Source organism: Lipophrys pholis, assembly GCF_963383615.2.
Source record: "Lipophrys pholis genome assembly, chromosome: 16".
Taxonomy (NCBI): domain Eukaryota; kingdom Metazoa; phylum Chordata; class Actinopteri; order Blenniiformes; family Blenniidae; genus Lipophrys; species Lipophrys pholis.
Window position 1 is genome coordinate 16,829,719 of NC_137634.1, and position 19,269 is coordinate 16,848,987.

The 19,269-nt window shown below is 43.3% G+C and overlaps 1 protein-coding gene across 6 annotated transcripts in view; it reads right to left on the reverse strand.

The window, feature by feature from the left end:
* Window positions 1-19,269, reverse strand: part of tcf7 (transcription factor 7) — a 64,204-nt gene that overhangs the window by 4,396 nt on the left and 40,539 nt on the right. For 2 of the 6 annotated variants that reach the window (XM_080483145.1, XM_080483143.1), the window contains exons 5-11: window positions 10,646-10,733; window positions 7,063-7,152; window positions 5,470-5,589; window positions 5,177-5,339; window positions 4,501-4,608; window positions 3,518-3,565; window positions 1,082-1,130 (exon numbers count right to left, since the gene is read on the reverse strand). In XM_080483145.1, coding sequence (XP_080339271.1) covers window positions 1,082-1,130; window positions 3,518-3,565; window positions 4,501-4,608; window positions 5,177-5,339; window positions 5,470-5,589; window positions 7,063-7,152; window positions 10,646-10,733 — 666 coding nt within the window. The remainder of the gene's footprint in view (window positions 1-1,081; window positions 1,131-3,517; window positions 3,566-4,500; window positions 4,609-5,176; window positions 5,340-5,469; window positions 5,590-7,062; window positions 7,153-10,645; window positions 10,734-19,269) is intronic. The other 4 variants (XM_080483148.1, XM_080483146.1, XM_080483147.1 and 1 more) reach the window with 2 other exon arrangements.

Here is a 19,269-nt window from a genome sequence, read left to right on the forward strand (position 1 = left end):
TCTCAAACTGTGGTACATGAGCTCCCTCTAGTGGTATGTAGGGGAAGGTCGTAAATAATTTTTTTTTTTTTTTTAATAAAATGTATTGTCAAAATAGCACAAAACAGATAATAAAAAAATATATACTTATTTTACATATGAATGTTCTATGTTATATAAGTAATAAGGTCACATGGTAAACCTCCCCTACTATATATTCAGGTCAGCCATAATGGTGGTACTTGGAAAGCTTGGTATTTTCTCAGGTAGTACACACTTTGAAAAGTTTGAGAACCACTAGTCTAGATCTTTGTAATAGGAATGATGTGTATACCTTGTCATCCCACTCTGCATCATGAGATTAAAGTTATTATCATTAGTTGCAAGATGTGTTGAGGTCATTGTCTCCCACTCTTTTACCTGTAAAAGATGTTTAAATTGAGTTCTCAACTAATGTGGTTTGATTTTGGAAGCCGCCTCAAGTCAAAAAGTGCCAACTTGGACTTTTTCAGATCATGTAGTTTGCTGAGAGAAGCTGAATTTATTCTGCAAGTGTTCAAGAAATGGAGGGTCAGTGACGCTGGCTCTTTTATTGTGAAATTATTTTGCAGCAGGAGGGAACTGAAAGCATTTATGGCCAAAAGTGAGACATTAGAGATTCAATTTGTGCAAATGTATATTTAGTTTACAGCTTAATTCTATGAGAAGTTCAAGTTTAGATTTTTTTTTTAGTTTTTTGTCATCTCACTGCAGTGCATTAAAAATGGAAAAGAAATTCTTGTCATCTGGTGACGTTTCTCCCCGACCGTCCGCCATCCTCTTTCTCACTGCCACCGTTCAGATCAGCACATACGAGTTCTGCACGCTGGGATTGAAATGTTTTAGAATTCAGGTTACGTGGAAAACAAGAGTGGGTGGGCGGTTTGACGTTAGAGACACATCCTGCCTCAAAAAGACACCGGCATGCTGGGTTACAGGGCGCCGACGCAAACTGAACTCTCTTTGAAATGCGGGTTAGGGTTCGACGCTGGCCACTTCTTTTTGTTTGCTCGCACTCGCGTCTCCGAGGCAGGGGAGGAAGGGAGGCGATCTATGCGTTTACCTGCGTTGGAGTCCTGCTGCTTCTCCCGTTTCCTCCTCTTCTTCTTGCCCTGTGGGAGAAAACAAACAAAAACCCGGGAGGAAATGAGTTGGCTGCTATAAAGCCTCCGCTGGAGGAAACTCAGCACCAGCGCTTTACAAAGTGATGCACACATAGTCCTGAAGGTTGCTGATGAAATTTGGGTAATTTGGCGACACGGTGACTCAGATTGGTGCGGTCCATTTCTCACATTCCTTTAACTATTAGCAGACGCTTAAGAAACAGACATTGTTTGGAACTCAAAACAAAACCATGAGAATCCGTTTTGAATCGTAAACAACCAGGCGTCAGGCAATCGTGTTTAATGCTGTAAAAAAAAAAAAAAAAAAAAAAAAGCGGCAAGAGAGAGGAAACAAGAAAAGGCGTTGCATTACTGAAGCCGTTGTGAGCTCTATTCATGCAAACCATGAGAATCCTCCACAGACAGAAACAGAAGGAAAGGAGATCTGAGACGCTCCAAACGGAGCTCTGAAAGGATTTTGCTTCATCTGTGGTCCAAACCCCCACCCAATAATATGCTGGTGTCTTCACCCTGACTGTGAAGTGTGACTGCTGATATAAACGTTGCTGCTCATGCGGATGACGGTGAAGTGAAGCCTCGTATTTGGGTGAGATGAAGGATGTGGGTATAGAAATGGAGCGCCTACGCTCCTGGTGTCTGCCCTCCTCGGCTCGCTGTCAGCGCTGACTGTGTGGTTACAACAACTCCACTTGCAACTACCGCGTCTTTCTGAAGCTTTTTTTTGGGTCTGTGGGAGAGCACACACACAAGTAGTCGACAAGTTTGTTTTTTTTCCACCCGAGTCGGAGGAGAGACCCTCCACAGGTGTGGGCGAGATGTGAAACTTCTCTTACTGTTTCGCTAATAGCTCCAGTTCTTGGTTTTTGTTTTTGCATGCATGCACCGATATACCCATTAATATCTGTTTCAGTGTAAATAGTTACAATGGATGAACACAGAGCGTCTGTGCTGTTCTCATATAACACTTCTCATATAAAGTGGACATTTACTACACTCATCTGGATCACATGTGGATGGTTTTTAAAAAAATAAATAAAAACTAGATACCGAGTAGGCCGACGGAGAAAGGCAGCTGAAAGGAGCCGGAATGTTTACGTCGCACTGTTCTGCGGTTGTATTACAAAAGCATGGTGCAGACTAGCGGCGGGACACGGGAGCGTCTGAATGCAACATTTCTGTTAGCGAGCGTCACGTAAACAAGAGGAACACGCTGGAAGGGGAATCGCAGAGCCTTCCACTCGGGGAACACAAACTGCTCAACGCACCAAATGTTTTGGGTCTCAGATTAAGGAGGACGACGCGCTATCGGAGCGAGAAACCAAAAGCTTTTGTGTAATAGTCTCGCCTTCGCGAGAAGGTTACGGTTTATACTGCGCTGAGAAATACACCAAGATGGTAAGTCTAAAGTACATTGTCTGATTTAAAGTGTAATCTGTTCAGATTAATTGCACTGTTGGTGGTAATACGCCTCCATGTATGGATTACATTTGTGTCCAGTGTGTAGAGTCACGACATCTGTCCGTTAGAACCCAAAAACAAATGTCTTGAAAGTATTTTAAGACTTCCTGAATACTTAAAAAAATAAATAAATAACAGCTCCTACTCACACAAACCCAACAACCCCTGTATGTTTTACCATCTAGCTCAGGTGGTTTGAATGTGTTCTAAACCACGAGACATCATCGTGACGTGCGCGCTGCGCCTGCCTGCCTGCCTGCCGACAGCATTCAGCTCCATCACACACAGAGAAGCAAGAAAGTGCAGCAGAGGGGGGAAAAAAAGCATAAACAAGCCACAACTCTAATGTGACTGAACAGCAGCCGCTGTTGTGGCCAAAAGGTGGACGAGGGCTATGTTGTCTTTACTTCACAGGCCTCACGCGGACGTTTGAGTGCAGTATCGGAGAGTGGGTGTTTCGGTGCATCGGCGTCACATCTCGGAGCCGTCTCGCTATACTTATCACTGGAGTGCAGACGCTGTGTTTGAAAGGTACGCCCAATTTAGATCTAAACTGAGGCAGCGAGGCCAGCCATGCAGCCCTGCTCTCTGTTAGTTAAGCAAAATGGGCTGATTTATACCTCTGTGTGTCTTACAGGTTAACACGCTCGCCGTCCAAACACTTGCACTTTGCGACAAGTGCGAGATTCCGCTAAATGTACCTCGCAGTGCCCGATCAGACCTGCCCGTGCCACGTTTTGTTGTGAAGCTTGACGTGTGTGAGTCATTGAAATTTTTGAAAAAAGGGGGCATGCAGACTTTGCACAAGAATACCCACAACCCTCGTTTTTTTTTTTTTTTTTTTTTTTCATGCAGCTCTTCACATATTCATCGTTTCCACCACAGAGGTATAAATCCACCATAAGACGAGTCCCTACCCAATCAGCTTTACTCTTTTCCCCTGCGACCCCGCTAAGGCCCGCCTCCTGCAAGAGTTCAACAGCAAACTGAGAAGTCAGAGGCACACAGCAGCCCAGATCCAGCACATCCCCAAAACATTGGACTACAAACGCATGCAACACACACGTTTGTGTGTTGTAATGTTTTGTGACTTTTGCCTGGCAGGTCTGAGAGACAATGATCATGCTGCTAATTGACACAGTGAATGGTGAAAAATAAAAAAAAAAGAATACAACATCGAAGCTTAGCTCATATAGTTTTGTTAGTTTATTGGGCAGGCTATGATAGTTAATATATCTGACATATAATGAATAATGTAGTCACTTTTTATACATGTTTTCTTTCCCTATTGCTAAAGTAAAAATAGAAATAAGTGACAAAATAGAAGATTTCAAATGAATACCTAAAGCTCTAGCAGTGTGGTCAGCTTGTTGTGCATTTTGAATTATCTTGACAGAGGCCTGCTTTCCATTTTGAACTTACTTGGAATATTTCCTAAAGCTGTGGAGGACTACATGAAAAACCTTGTTTACTGGCTTCATGGTGAATCAGCGTAAACAGAAAATAACAGCAACGTCCTCTGACATTTAGGCTTCCAGAGCTCATATTCAGATGTTAAATGAACAACTTGACAGTGATCATGTAACAGAGACGGTCTGGAGTCCAGAATCAACAATTGTAATAAAAAAATAAAAAATTAAAAATTCCACTACATCATCAAAATACCACACAAACAAGAGAGATTAGTCCTGCAAGCTCCTTTGTGACCACAGCAAACACAGACATGAAACTTAAGACCTTTTCACAACTTTCCATAACAAAGTGAGTCAGCCTTTTGCAATCAGCTCCTAAAAACAGTTATTTAGTTTTTTTTTTTTTTCATCCTCTCATATCAGCACAATAAGGGGGGAGGGGAGGGGGAGGGTTACAAAGAAGAGGGAGTGAATAAGAGAGCGCTTACGTAGTTGTCTCTTGCGGACCAGGTCGGGTAGAGCTGCATGTGCAGTTGTCTTTCCTTTCTGGCCAGCTCGTAGTACTTGGCCTGCTCCTCCCGGGTCAGCGCGTGCCACTGGACAAACACACAGCGGAGAAGGGGGGAGGGGGCAGGGGGGAGCGGTCAGATCGGGGGCCTCGGAGGTCACAGGGTCAGATGGGTGCAGGTTCAAAATGAAAACTGACAGTGAGACGCTGTTCTGCGCTTGCTTTCCAGGATTGGAGGTTTCAAATGACTTTGTATTATGTTCAGTGAGGAAGCCTGTCTTTTTTCACACAACAGCCACACAAGTAAACAGTTTCCTGCAGTACCGAACAACAATAAATGAATAAATCCCTTGTTTTTTTGTATATAATTCATAATGAAGAACATAACCTGCTAAGATATTTAGAGCTTCTAAAATCATGTCACTTCAATAGGAAAAGACAGAAATAGACACGGAGGTTAATTTTGGAGCTCGGCTCTACAACTCCTGTTTTATAATCTCGGGGGGGGGGGGGGGGCAAACAGCATGTGAGGGCAGCAGAGTTCACGTTACCAGAATCTTCTCATGTTTCTCATGTGTGAAATTACAGACTGACTTGGAAACGGGATTAGTCTGCACTTTGTTTTGTGTGTGTGTGTGTGTGTGTGTGTGTCTCACCCTTCGTCCCAGGATCTGATTGATAGCTGCGCTCTCCTTTAACGTGCACTCGGCGATGACCTTCGCTCTCATCTCCTTCATGTAAAGCATGAAGGCGTTCAGGGGTTTCTTGATGACTGGTTTCTTGGGCTCCTTCTCCCGCTTGGCCTCCATCTGTGGCTTCCTGCATACAGAAGGACACAAGGTTGCTTTTGTTTTCTTTTCCTTCTTTCATTTGGTCAAAGAAATTGGCCTTGGCGTGTTCCGCCAACGATAACAACATCTCTGTTAAGACACGGCCTCGCAGTACTTACACATACATGCCCCTGTCATAATGATCATGGTCCTGTTTGCCTGTAGGGGGCACTATGGCTGGGTGGGGGATCCCCGTAGGATGCATGCCCGATGGTCCGAGCATCAGGGAGTGATGGAACCTGGTGGAGGCACAAGACAAGAGAGACCAAAAAGAGGAAAACAGTGAGGGGGGGACTGGAAGTGACAGAAACACAGTTCTGGGCAGAGAGGACGATGAGCAACAAAGCGCCAGCGAAAAGCAAGGTTGAGCCTGAAAGCATGAAAAAGTGTATTGCTTAACCAGTGTCTGCTGGAGTTGAATAAATGTTTTTATTATTTATGTCTCAACTATAGTTTGAAGCTGCAGTTCCAATGCAAGTTTCAAACTCCTCTTAAAAAGCTTAAAACTGTAATAAAATGAGACTTATAGAGGGTGAACGTGGCAATCGGTGATGTTTATCTCCTTGCAGTTATTTGTAATCAGCTGTGACGTCGCCACTAGAGGGCGACCAAACATCACTGCAAGAGAGCAGAGGATTAGGACTCGTGCCTAAACCCCCAGTAAATGTACTGTAAATGAAACTTTTCCCAAGTTTCTCAGATAAAAGAACGATGAATGAACTTCTCCAACGTGAAGAGTTAAGATTGTCACAACTGGTTGAAGGAAAGCGGAGCTGTGAGCTCGCGGCAGCTTGGTGAACACCTGGCTGGGGGGGGGGGGGGGGGGGGGGGGGGGAAGAGCTGATTTTGATGTTTGCTTTTACCTTTATGAGTGAGAAGCAGCTTTTAGGTGGGATTTAGTCTCAGTTCATTTAAAAGGATTTTGTCTTACATAACCTGGCGTTTTCAACACGAATGTATTGGTAACCACACACACACAAAAAAAAAGTTTAGGGCTCTAAAAAAACAACTTAATTTGCTAATCTGCATTATACAATTCATCATCCATAACTGTACATTATAATGCGTTTTTAATGTTTGACTTTTTACGGCAAAGAAAGCCCACCTTTTCTGCTCATACAGGTAAAAAAGTGATGACGTGTGGTCAGAAGCACACTGACAAGGCTTTGTTTGCAGAGCTGCAAAGAAAGAAGCATGTATGTGGTGCAAGAAGAGGTTTAAAAAAAAAAATAATAATGGAAGTAGTGGCATAAGCTCACAGCGAGCATCTAAAGTGCCACTGTTCTGTACTACATAGAATTTAAAAGGACTTTGACAGTTTTTAAATGAAGTTTTATGAAACAGGTGCACAAAAGACAGTAGAGACGACATCAAGAAGCAAGATATTTAGAAGTGTTTCTCTGTGTGTCCAAGCCTTCGTGTTCTGCAGCAGAGATTAGCTCGGCGTGGCTCAGTCTGCTCTGACTGAGGTTTTTTTTTTTTTTTTTTTTTGGCAAAAAACACTGAAGTGGTCCTGTTTACAGCACACTTGCCTCCAATTGGTCCTTTCACGGCAGCTGTCCAATAAAATGTGACGGAGGGGCCGAGCGCGAGTTTGCCACGCTGAATGGAAAACTCCTGCTCAGGCTTGGTAAATGTACTGTAAACAGGAGCTGATGATGCATAGCGTTGCTTTTCTTTTCTTTTGTCTGGGCTCAGCCTGGCTCGGGTACCTGGAGTAGGACGAGGCGCTGGAGAGATTGGGGGAGTAGGACTGCCTGAATCCACAGGGGGACAGGGCAGGATAGACTGGCTGGCCCTGCCTGCCACAGTACAGCAGAGGGGAGAGACGGCAGACATTGCTGCCTTTTAGCGTTACAGGTACAAGTTGGCTCGTCTTTCACCCAACAAAAACAAAAACAACTTTATAAACTTTCATGAAAAGATTCCGGTCAAGCAAAATCTGATCAGATCTCGCCTTCGTTCTGGAAACAAACCTTGAACTGCTACGACCTCATCATTTACTCTTCTTTCAGGAGCTTTGTCTCCCAGCCTCCCAACACAACGCATTCATCAAACACTTCTGAAGATATGTATATTTTACAATGCTGCATTTTAATGTACAATCTGAATAAATAATGGCTGAGCTGAACTTCGCATCCTGGCGCACCATTTTAGTATTCTTACACAAAGTTTAATTAACAGGGTTTAATGCCTCTCGTGACGCACAGCGATCCTCCTGTGGAAAGTCTGGATCAGCACTGTTGACAGCTGTGTGAGTCAATACTGGGCTTACTGGGAGCACACACACACACACACACACACACACACACACACACACACACACACACACACACACACACACACACACACACACACACACATGCGCGCACACACACCGTGGGAGGTCGAGGGTGGGGATGGGATGTAAGGAAGAGCCTTTGATATGTAGAAAACCACACATCTACCTCCTCAGAGCCCGTACAACCCCGCCCCCCTCCAACTGATTCATCCTTGTGTTTTATCGTATGCGCACACTTCAATCTGCATGTACCATTTAAAGCACCTTTACGATTATCATTATCATCACATGCGCTTCCATCTCTCATCTCCTCCCCTTCTTCTCTTCTCCGGCTCTTTCTTTGGCCCTCCAGGAAGCCGCGCTGAGCGCACAGCGAAGCCCAGCGGCAGCAGTCCTGGGCGATTACAGGACTCGGCTCCTGTAACCCTGATTTAACTCCAGGTCACGCGGCAACACAGGTCAAGTGCTGCACAGGTAAAGGCAGAACAATCCATCAAGTAGTGTGACTTCTTTTTGATCCACAGCCCAAAAAAAAAACAACCCAGTGAAGTTTTAAAAATCAGTTGAGGACTTTTGGAGAGGCAGCAGCTCCAGAGCGGCGGCGTAGAAAAAGACTGACCATGTGACACGCATGGCTGCACAGAGGTATGTTGAGAATGAAACGAAAAGTGTAACAATGTGCGCCGCTGTAGCTGTTGGCGCTCTGTTGTCGCTCGGAGTCGACAGAAGAAGCTGAAAATGTTAAAGACTGCACGAGGGAACAAGATCCCCGATTATTGCCCTTTTTGGCATTTCGTTAAAGAACCTATTTTCTCTCCCTCCCTTATGGCACGATCATTCTGTCCATCATCTGTGAAGCAGCTCGAGTTCTATCAATAGTACTATACAGTTCAAATTTGATGGATCAACTTATGGATTGTATTCTTTTCCATAGTGCAGAGTTTCAAATAGTAACTTTACTGACTGAGGAAACGGTTCTTCCATTCAGTGTGTCAAAATATGCTGATGCCAATTTTACAAAGTACACAGATTGAAAATACACACACACAAAAAACAAAAAAATATACACTTTCAATGCAATTCAAATGTGTCTCCTTTGGTCAATAGAGGTTTCCAGTTGCATACAAGCGATGGGTTTGAATATTTCTAACTAAAGTCTCCTCAATACCGTTTCATGTTCACACCACAGCGTTGTATATCACACAACAACACACATCCTGACACCATCCTGGCTTGAAACAATTAACCGTCCACCCAGCAGGCCGAGGGGGGCGTACAGAGGTGGTCAGTGAGGGAAAAGGACTCCAGGCCGGGCTAAAAATCCAAACAACAGAGAACAACGGTCTGACATTTAACCGCTCGCCCGCCCTTCCTCCTCCTCCTCCTCCCCCCCCGAGAGAAAGAAGCGCACAACAAGGGGCCAAAACAAGCAGATAATCTGGGTTAAAGGAGATTAGCCGTTAATAATACTTGTGAAAATCCATAGTGAGGCCTTCTTGCCCGAAAAAGATAAAAACGCCTGTAAATCAGAGACTTGACAAATGTCTGGAGAGCAGAAAGCTCGTCCTACAGAAACATGAAAAACAGACATAAACACACATATAAGCGAATGCACACAGAAACTTTGGAAAGCTTTCATCCCAAATCTCCATGACATTTGATGTAAGCCTTTAACTATTCCTGGAGGGGATTTGTCCAGGCACAGATATTGTAGGTTGTAATAAATGGATTTGTGTTGATCCATAAATCAATGGAAGCCTGACATTAGAAGTTTACAATCAGCCAGCGTGACATTGAGAGCTCACAATCAACCGAACGGGGGGAAACCTGAAATGGAGCGAGCGAATGTGGAACAGATGTGACTGTTTTGGGTCTCCTTGTCCTCGCTCTGCCACACTGCTGCTGCACCGACAGCAGCCCTGAAGCAGGAAGAGACTCTGAGCTGAAAGGAGCCCCGTCACCAGAACGAAGTGGGGATGATGCATGCCAATTAATACACGGTCAATCATAGTAAGTAAACCAAGAATACTGCATAGCTCGTGTAAATATAGTCACTTTTTCCAGGACGACACACAATCAGGAGCATAAATTCAACATGTGCCAACATAACATTTTGTTTAACATTGTATCCCAACATTTTCCACTTGTCCACGTTGGCGTTTGTCTCGACCGAAGGCCACGGCCTAAAGACACAAGCCCCGAAACAAACAGCGATCAAAGAAATCCGTTTCCATGACAACGGGACCTTGGGTTAGCCGCACTGACAGCAGGTGAGCCGGTGATATATGAACGGCCGACCCAGGTCAGCGCCTGCGTGTATGTAACAGTTTTAAAATGATGATGATGTCAGGAATGACGGTCTTGACACGTTTTGGGGAGAATTACAGCTTCGTTAATCAGCCGGAAAAGTTTGTGAGTGACGGGTTCATTGGTTAGAGAGGAACCGGGAGAGAGAGTTACAGAGAAAAAGATCAGAGTTTAGAGCCAGTTGAGAAGCCAAAACTCAAATTGTACATATCATCCAATTTTAATCCAACATTATCATTTTCATCATCGCTTTAGGGCTGGTGTGCTTTAAACAATTCCTCAGGTTGATTTTTTTTTTTTTTTTAAGGAGTCAGGGTTTAGTTTACTTTCGAGTCCCAGTGTACTACAAGGAGTCTCGGTAGGTTTTAAAAATTTCCACATGCTTATTTTCTTCAAGATGGTATTAAAGAGTTAAAAGAAGTTAAACTTATTCCAGCTAAGTGAATACATGCCTGGTATTTTTCAACATAGAAAATGGCGACAATGTTCCAAAGTTACTCCCTCATATTGTGTGTTTGGTGTGATTCCAGACGTTTACCACCTTTGAAAGCACAAGAAACAAACTAAAAAGAAGTGGAGGGCAAAGTCTTTCATTTTCTTGGTACTTTAACCTAAAATGACTCAAAATAATACACAAATTAGTAATCCCTGTGTGTGTGTGTGTGTGTGTGTGTGTGTGTGAGTGTGAGTGTGAGTGTGTAACTCACCAGCTCATGGAGGGACTGATCTGGCCGACGCCGCCTGGAGGGAGGGAGTAATAACCTGAGAGGTCCTGGGACTGATGCCTGTGAACTCCTAGAGGACAAACATCAGCGTTAGATAGATTTACTGTAATCATACCCCAAATTCCTGAAATACTCTTTTTTTTTTTTGTTTAACCGTTTTATTAAACTATACTTTTCTAAAGTCGTATTGATGTATAGATGTGTCAACCTCTCTTTCTGTCTTTATTAGGTCGGGGGTGGTGGGGGGGTAGCCTGAGCCTGGGAACCTGGTATCACTTGCTGACAAAGTCTGAACACGTCACACAATGCAGCCTGTGTGTGTGTGAGTGCATGCATGTGCGTGCGCAAGTGTGTGTGTGTGTGTGTGTGTGTGTGTGTGTGTGTGTGTGTGTGTGTCCCTCCACTGGGAGCCGATGATGCCAGTCGGTTTCCCCAGGTTTATTCTACACCAGTCCGAGACTGTGGTGAGGTGCCCACATTCTAAACACACGTACACACCGGTGGGAGCAGACATGCATACAAACAAACATTCCTCATCTCTACTTACAGCAAAGATGTTTTCCAACAAAAGAAACACAGACAGCTTGACTCTGTGCCCTCACACGGTAAATATCCCGTCTCCCTCCGACAGTCTCTCCCTTTGTGCCCTTCAAAGGAAGTCATTTGTCAACAGGCAGCACCTAGCACTTAGCGCCGCTAACCTGTGTTTGCAGCGGAGGAATGCTGTCGATGACTGTAATTTGGCCGCGGCTCCGGGCCTGTTTCAGGACCCCGAGCTGCTATAAATCTGGATGACAGGAATGTGACTGATGCAGTCCACCCGTCTCACTACCCCAGCCCTTCCTCTCATCCCGTCCCTTCGCTCCTGTCTATCTCGCCACGCCCTTCGTCATCCTCCTTTCTCACCGTCCGGACTCCTTTGCTCCTCGCCCTCAGTCTCACTCCCCTTCTTACCTCTGACCTCTCTTTCTGCCTCCCTCCTGCAATTGTCTTGTTCTTTATCTCCCTCATTACAGACCTCCGCTCTTCTCTCATCGTTTCTTTGTCCATTTGCAGACATTCCCCATCCACATTGCTTTTTGATCTTTGGAATAACCATTATTTTGTAATCTGAAAAGGATTTTCAATAATACTCGTAAACCTGTTAATGGCATTCTAACAGATTTGTTTACATTTCTCTTGAAAATTAAGTCAATTTCCAACCCTAAGAAAACCCACAAGTTGTAAGCCTGAGCAAGAATAAACTTATTAAAGCCAGATTCACATTCGATCTCGTGCCAATAGTCTTGTTGTTCAGCTAGATTTTGATCTGCGCTAGATAGTTACCACAAATGAAAAGTCTTCACACCAAATTTCCTCTCTTTCTTTCTGCAGAATTTATTTAATAACACAGCACATTCACTGCCGTTTCCTGTGCAACTGCAGCAACATCAGCTTTGCAATACAACTGATAATGACTTTACGTCAGTGTTTTCACCAGAAATCTAAACTCAAATGCTCCGTTTCATGAAGCCTTCAGATTAAATGTTCGTGAAGCCGCATCATACTTTAACAATATCAAAACTGCATAAATAAAACATGTTCACAGTAATCAACAGTAATATTACCCACTCAAATAACAGTATACTAAATAGTGCAGATGTGATCAAAGCTCATGCGAGCGTCGCGGGGAGAACTCGCTAAACTGCACTAACCTAGATATTTACCCATATTTCAGGATGCAAAAGTCTCTGTTCAAATAAAAGGCATGTTTTGAAAACTAAATATCGTAACTCAGCCTTGCACAACCACACGCCGACACGAAACAGCAAAACAAAGGGCCTGTTGAGAACAATGCTGCGCTGCAAAGGGCTGCATCTTTTGGCAAAGTTCTGCGTCAGCCGGAGCCAACAAGTACAACCATTTTCTATTGAAAGAATCTCAAAGTGAGAAGAGTCTTTTCTTCTCTGTCCAGACACTGTTAGATGACTCACAGTGAGCACACTTCGCTGGTGAATCATCAACACAGAAAGAAAAAAAAAAAAAAAAAAAAAGTAGAAGTGTGTCAGAAAATACCAGCGTTTTTAATGCTTTGATTACACCTCTGATCCTCTCACAGGCAGCAGTAATATTGCCATTGAAATAATTCCACTTGGTGGCTCCGACATGCATCATTCACAAGCCGAGGAGGGGATATTGTTTCAAGTGAACGTTTACTCTCCCACCCTGCACACTCTGCAGCTCGTTGCAAAAAAGATGAAATGTTAAAAGTTTCCTTTATGTTCCCCAATCACTCGCAGCAACACGACCAATGCACACAAAATGAGCATTTTGCCGCTTTGCCAAAGGGCTTCCCTCAGTTCTGAATGTGCCGCTGGGCGAGTGTTAATATTAATGACGTGTAAGGTTGAAAGTGAATTGATACGTTTCTTAGAATTTATTCTCATCAATCAAAGAGACTGTCCAATTAAAGTGCTCATGCGAAATATTTGCAGTGAAGAGGAGTCATTAATAGAAGCATTAATATCAATGAAGGCAGAAATCCATCAATATATTTAATGTTGCTAGTCAAACGTCCAAATTATATTACTGTCACCCTCGCAAGTGACGTTTCCGTCTCCCCGTCACACCGCCAGTCCTGCCTGCTGTTGGGAAACTGAAGGGGGAAAATTAGCTGCAGTTAACGGGGGCAGTTTTCTTTGGAATGCCCCTTTAAAAAGCTGCCGTCTAATAACAACTACAGCAACTATCTCACGGTCTCCATGTCAGCGTCTCGGGAAAGACTTCAAAGGAGGAACCATTTGAGTCAAACTCTGCACTGCGTGAGCTCGGTATCACAACGTGTGCATGTTCAACCGAGAGCCGGGGAGCCGAAAATAGTATTACTGCGACGATAACGTGCTGTGGTGGGTTTTTACCACTGAGAGTGAAAGTGATGCTGCATCCAAGCATTTAAAGCGACTTGACAATCAGCCAAGTGTGGTGTACATAAAAGAGCCCATGACCAGAAGACACTTTGTAGTGTTCGGTTACAGTAAATGTGGTGATGAGCGCTGACAAATTTTTTTACTGAAGGGCTGAAACAGTTACTTGAATATGCGTAATAGTAAAAGTCCAGTTTTTACAGTGTAAAACTACCCCCAGAGACAAGTCACATCCAACCCGCCTCAATTAATTTTTGTACGGTTATTCATCACGTTTCACCTGCAACACAGAGTTTCCCACCTGGCATCTGTTTGAACAGACCGACTCGCACTCCAATCCACTCAGATCCAAATTGGTCCACCTTCAGGCATTTCTGATACACCCAATCCTTTCTTTTTAATGTCTTCATTGGTTGCTACCAACGTGACCACTTTCATATTTCATCGTAGAGAAGAAATGATTAAAGAATGACGAAGGTAAACGCATGAAACAGACAAATCTTTCCAATAAATCTCAAAATGAGCAACATACGCCTTCAAAGAGTAGTTTTGTTGAGACTAATAGTGAGATCGGTGGGCTGAGGCATTGTTGAGATCACAGAAGAAAGCTGAACCATTTATAAAAATGTAAAAACAAAACAAAACAAAAAACATATCTGGGGGGAAAATAAACCTCTTAATCACTGCTTTATTTGATGTGGGACCAGTGGGAACGCATTGGGGTTGTCCCACTGTGGTTGGTTACCTTTTTGTCAATCTGACTGAATTCCTTTGGACTGAAACATCAGATGATCCCGTTTATATGAACGCTGAATAAAGAGACAGACTTTACATGCATGAAGGATATAGTCTAATTCAATTCATTGGAACAATCCCCATTTGTAATAAGGGGACAAGATCCCTCATCCAGCTTCATCTGGAGACCTAGTCAGCATTGACAAACTGGAGCTAAAGGTGTCTTAGCTCGACTTGGTCAAACTGGTTGCAACACCATTATTTGTTGAAAATTGCTGCATGTGATGTGTTTCAGGTTGACGTCATGTAACAGACAGTGATTAGCCTCAGACAGTAGGAACGAATCGGATGTGCCGTTTACATAGACTCTGATCATAAACAGGTTTCCACCGGCGGCTCTGATCAGATCATTACTTCAATCAGAAGGGGCCAATTTAATCAGATCGAAGGGTTCACCTGACCACCAAAACCAAACCCTAGAGAAATCCATTGTGGTTATTAGGTTGTTGTTTTGTTTTTTTACCTAAATTTTATTCACTGTGCTCAAACTGATGTTATTGTCACACTACCAAAGCAATATACTGACAAACCAGAACCTCAATGTATCAAATCAAATCTCAGGTTCTAATAAACAGTACTGACTACAAGAAAATACATTACAAAAATGTCATTTCGGGATAGAGAGACTCTTGCAACATCCAGCATATAATGAGCGTTGGGACTCCTGGCTCAGGTAACTGAGTACACTCCTGTTGACAGTAAGACTGCAGAGCAGTGAGACACGTTCCTCAGCACGGTTTACTGTGTGGTGTGTTGTGAGCAGACATGTTTCACTTCTGCTTTTCCTCTCTGAATGTTCGAACCTGTGACCTGTTGTCCAGGTCAAGAGTCATAACGTGATTAGTGATTCAGCTTTCATGTATTGCTCTAAAAAGAAGGGCTGCTGCGTTTGCTATATGAATCTACACAAGTATTCATGATTTAACATGTGACTCAACTTTGTCACAGGCTATTATAGTCTAATACATAAATCAATTAAATGCACTGCGAAACCAGCTGCTTGGACATTTTTCTATAAATATAAAGTCTTATCACAAGGTGAGATGATCCAATTTGCTCATCACAAAGGATGGTCATTTGAAAAACCTGCCTGCCTCCGACCCCTGCTGGTCCCGAGGGGCAAATTGGAGTTAAATAACGCACTCACTCTTCTGTTGATCTAATCAACAACTGTGGACTATGGAGCAGTTTTCCTGTTGGTTTTAGAAAGACTGCGTCTTTTTCGAGGCCTGATCCAGGAAAGACACAAGAACAATGTGGTAAATTAACATACAAGCTTAAATGTATCTCCCCCCCCCCCCGGCTGTTCTCTTCTAGATAGAAACTGCATCTAAGAGAAGCAGTACAACTGAAAAAGTAAGCCTCCAGTAAACAAGAGGGGGAAAAAAAACAAACTTAGTGTACATTGTTAATTTTATATGCAGCGACACAGAGCGATAAGAGACAAACTTCAACCTTAAACTAAAGAAAAAGATACATTTAAGTAGGACTTATACGGAAAGCGACATTAACTTGATCTCATATTGCAGATTTTCACTACTTTAAACCATCTACAGGGCTCCACACCGTCACACACATTCTCACACACACACACACACACACAGCTGCTGTGCAATCTAAATGACCTCCATTGGGAGCAATTTGGGGTTCGTTGTCCTGGACGGGGTGGGATGAAAGATCGAACCACCAACCTTGACACTGGAGGACTACCTGCTCCACCAACTAGTCGCCCCAAAGTCAGCTATTCACCACCGTTTCATTTGAAAAAATTATAGTTTTGATTGTTTCATCTGCTCCGACTTAATGCGTTACATAATTACAAGCCGGAGAACAAAGTTTATCATTTTGTTGCGTTCCAACTAGTAGTCTAGCGACTTGTGGACACATAAACAGGAGTAAAAAAAAAACAACCACTCTGGGAAACAGCCATCCTTGCGTTCGTGTCACTGTCACAAAAAAAAAAAAAAAAAAAAAAAAGCACAATTTTATGTCTCCTGCAGCAGTGGGGTGAGGTGGTGACGTGAAGCGAGGCTTTAGGTGTCACACGGTCTGCACCTCCACTGCCAAGTACTGAGACGGCACTGCAGCTAAATTTGGACCTGGGATTAGTGAAATCTTAATGTCACCGAAATGTTGACAAATACTAGATCCTTGTGTTTCTTCTTCTACCAGAGATGCTGAGCTTCTCGACTGCCACCAGGCCATTTTGAATATATATATATATATATATATATATATATATATATATATATATTTTATTTTTTTTTTTAATGATAGGAACAAATCTAAAAGGAAAATCAGGGGTGTTATAGAGTTAAAATATTACTCAGAGGGAGTATATTACACAGAACAGTGGCCGAGGACGGAAACAACACAGGAAACAGAGCATGCCGAGCCGAGAGCTAAAGTACAACACTGGCGGGAGGGTGAGTGTCAAACGAAACTCTCACTCTTCACACACAAAGCAGGAGACAAAGGTTCAGCAAGTAACACTCGGCCGGCTGGCACAGACGTGATGTCATGAGAAGCAGGGAGAACAACACGAAGCAAACTATCATACGTAGTGGTAGTTCAGAAGAAGGAGACGCCGTCACAACAAATAGGTGTGAAGCAATCCGTTGGGTAACGAAATCAAAAGACAAATCGTAATCGAAACTTAGATTTTTGCTTCGACCTTTTCGTGTATGTCATGCTTGACTTGGATCACCGCTCAGGGAGTGACAAAAACACAAGAGATGAAATAATCATGGAAGAGACCAAAGAAAAGACTATATTTTGATTATAGTGCACATGAGGAACAAGATTCTGGATTTTAGTGGGGTTTTTGTGTAACTCATTTGGTCGGTGCTGGATTTTGGAGTGAAAATGGCCGATATATTCCTGAAGCTGTGTAACTCCACTGCAGTTTCATTTGTAAAGCTGTAAAGTAACTTTGATCCTAAAGCTGTGTCTTTATAAAGTCAATGAAAAAAGTACAATAAAAGCATGAATGCAGAATAAGACGAGTAAATCCTGCACAGTCACTCTCACTACTAGATAATGTGTTTCTCTTTACCTGCAGTATGTTTCCTAATTGGTCTTAAATTATTGTTCATGTATTTTGACTTGAATAGGCTTCCTCAACGAAGGCCCATTTGAAGAAATGTGCATGTTGATGAATATGATGGAGTTGCTTTATAATGTACTCACTAGGTTATCCCAGGTTATTCAAACCTCTTTATTCTCCTGATGCAATGTGCACATGTTTTGGTTAATTTTCTTCAAAATGTTTAGAAAGACCCGTTTTGAAAGGCTGAACGTGCCGCAATTCTCCGTCCTGGGACACCAGAGTGAAACATTACTCTAGTCTCAATAACACGTAAAGATTACTGTCGAGTTTCTCCGTTTGACTTGATCCATTTTGTTTATTTCCACCGGACAAACAGAAACCAAACAAGATGCAAATGAACAGTGGTCTCAAATTCAACGGTGGTCTCTCTTTTAAAACGGTGCAGAACTGGAAAAAGCCTGTTGTGTCGTCTCTTTGCTAAGCAAACGGTTTGTTTTGTTGCTGGTTTAAAAAAAAAAAAAAAAAGAAAATAAGAAAGTAGCCTACAGGTTTCCTAAAACAGAAGCAATCAGGCTCTGACTCTTGCAAAATGCGTCAAACTCAGCATAAACAGTACAGAAGATGCTGAGTACATGCTGTACATGTTCTTTGTTTTGTCCGTTACCTGAAACTTAAATCTGGGTCAAAAGCGCTCGGGTTTAACTTGTCACAACACGTAATCGATGCTGCCGCTGTCATGAACCCCCCAAAAAATGTTAAACTTGTGAAAGTCTTCCACCATTTCTATGAAAAAAAAAACTTGCAAACTTCTGTTTAAGGCCATATATTTGCAGATGTCCCTCTGCCGGCAGCCTTCACTCAAGAGTTAACCGTGCGAGCCAGAGGAATGCCTCAGATTAGGTCTCCATAGTTCCCCCGTTAATCCTCTGGATTTCGGTCACCGGCCGTGATAAGATATTGATCCACACGGAGATCAGAGGGGCGGCAGATCTTCTGAGGAGGATATAGGTTGAGAGTTGGTGCCGAAAAATGACATCAGTCATGAGGTAAGTCATACCTGTGACCAGCTGATGAATGACAAGGGTGAGGTGAGGTGAGGTGCGTGTCTGTGTGTGTGTGTGTGTGTATTCTCGCGTGTGCTTCGTGATGTTCCCCAAGTGAAAATGTCATCATAGTCTCAGGTGAGATGGTCTGACAAAGGGTACATGCGGCCAGGTGTTGGCAGCATGTTTGTGTGTGTCGGCGTGCACAAGTTAGAAGCAGGTGGCTCAGTCTGTCATTAAGGGCTGAGTCACTGTGTTCGCGTCAGCCGTGGACACACACACACACACACACATACACACACACACACGTGCACACACAGTCTAGACCAGACAAGGAGAGTGTGTTTGTCGGAAGACGGGGATTTCCAGACGGAGCAGGCAGGAGATTGCCTGAGGTCACACTCTGTCTAATACCTAATCAGGGCTGATAAAAGACTTTTGTTCATCACGTCCCGGCTTTTTTTCTTCTTCTCACTCCGTTCTCAACCACCTCTCCCTTTTTTCGGGAAAATAACTGAGCGCGTGTTTGCTTTCTCGTCACAACAGGCACCAAAATCAGTAAACGAAGGAAATGCCGCAGATATTAAACAAGGCAGCAACAGACCGATGAACTGAAATCATCGCAAAATCTTCACCTGCCCGATATGTGGTTGACACAAGCCGTTTTCTTCACAGCATTGTTTGTGCCTAATGCTTCATGTTTTCTTGGGAGCTGTAAAAGCGTGCAAGGCAACTTGGACTAATTACCTCGGACTGCTCATTTTTGAGCTGAATGGCAACGCAAGTGAAGACTCGACCCGATGTGTCTCTGTCGGT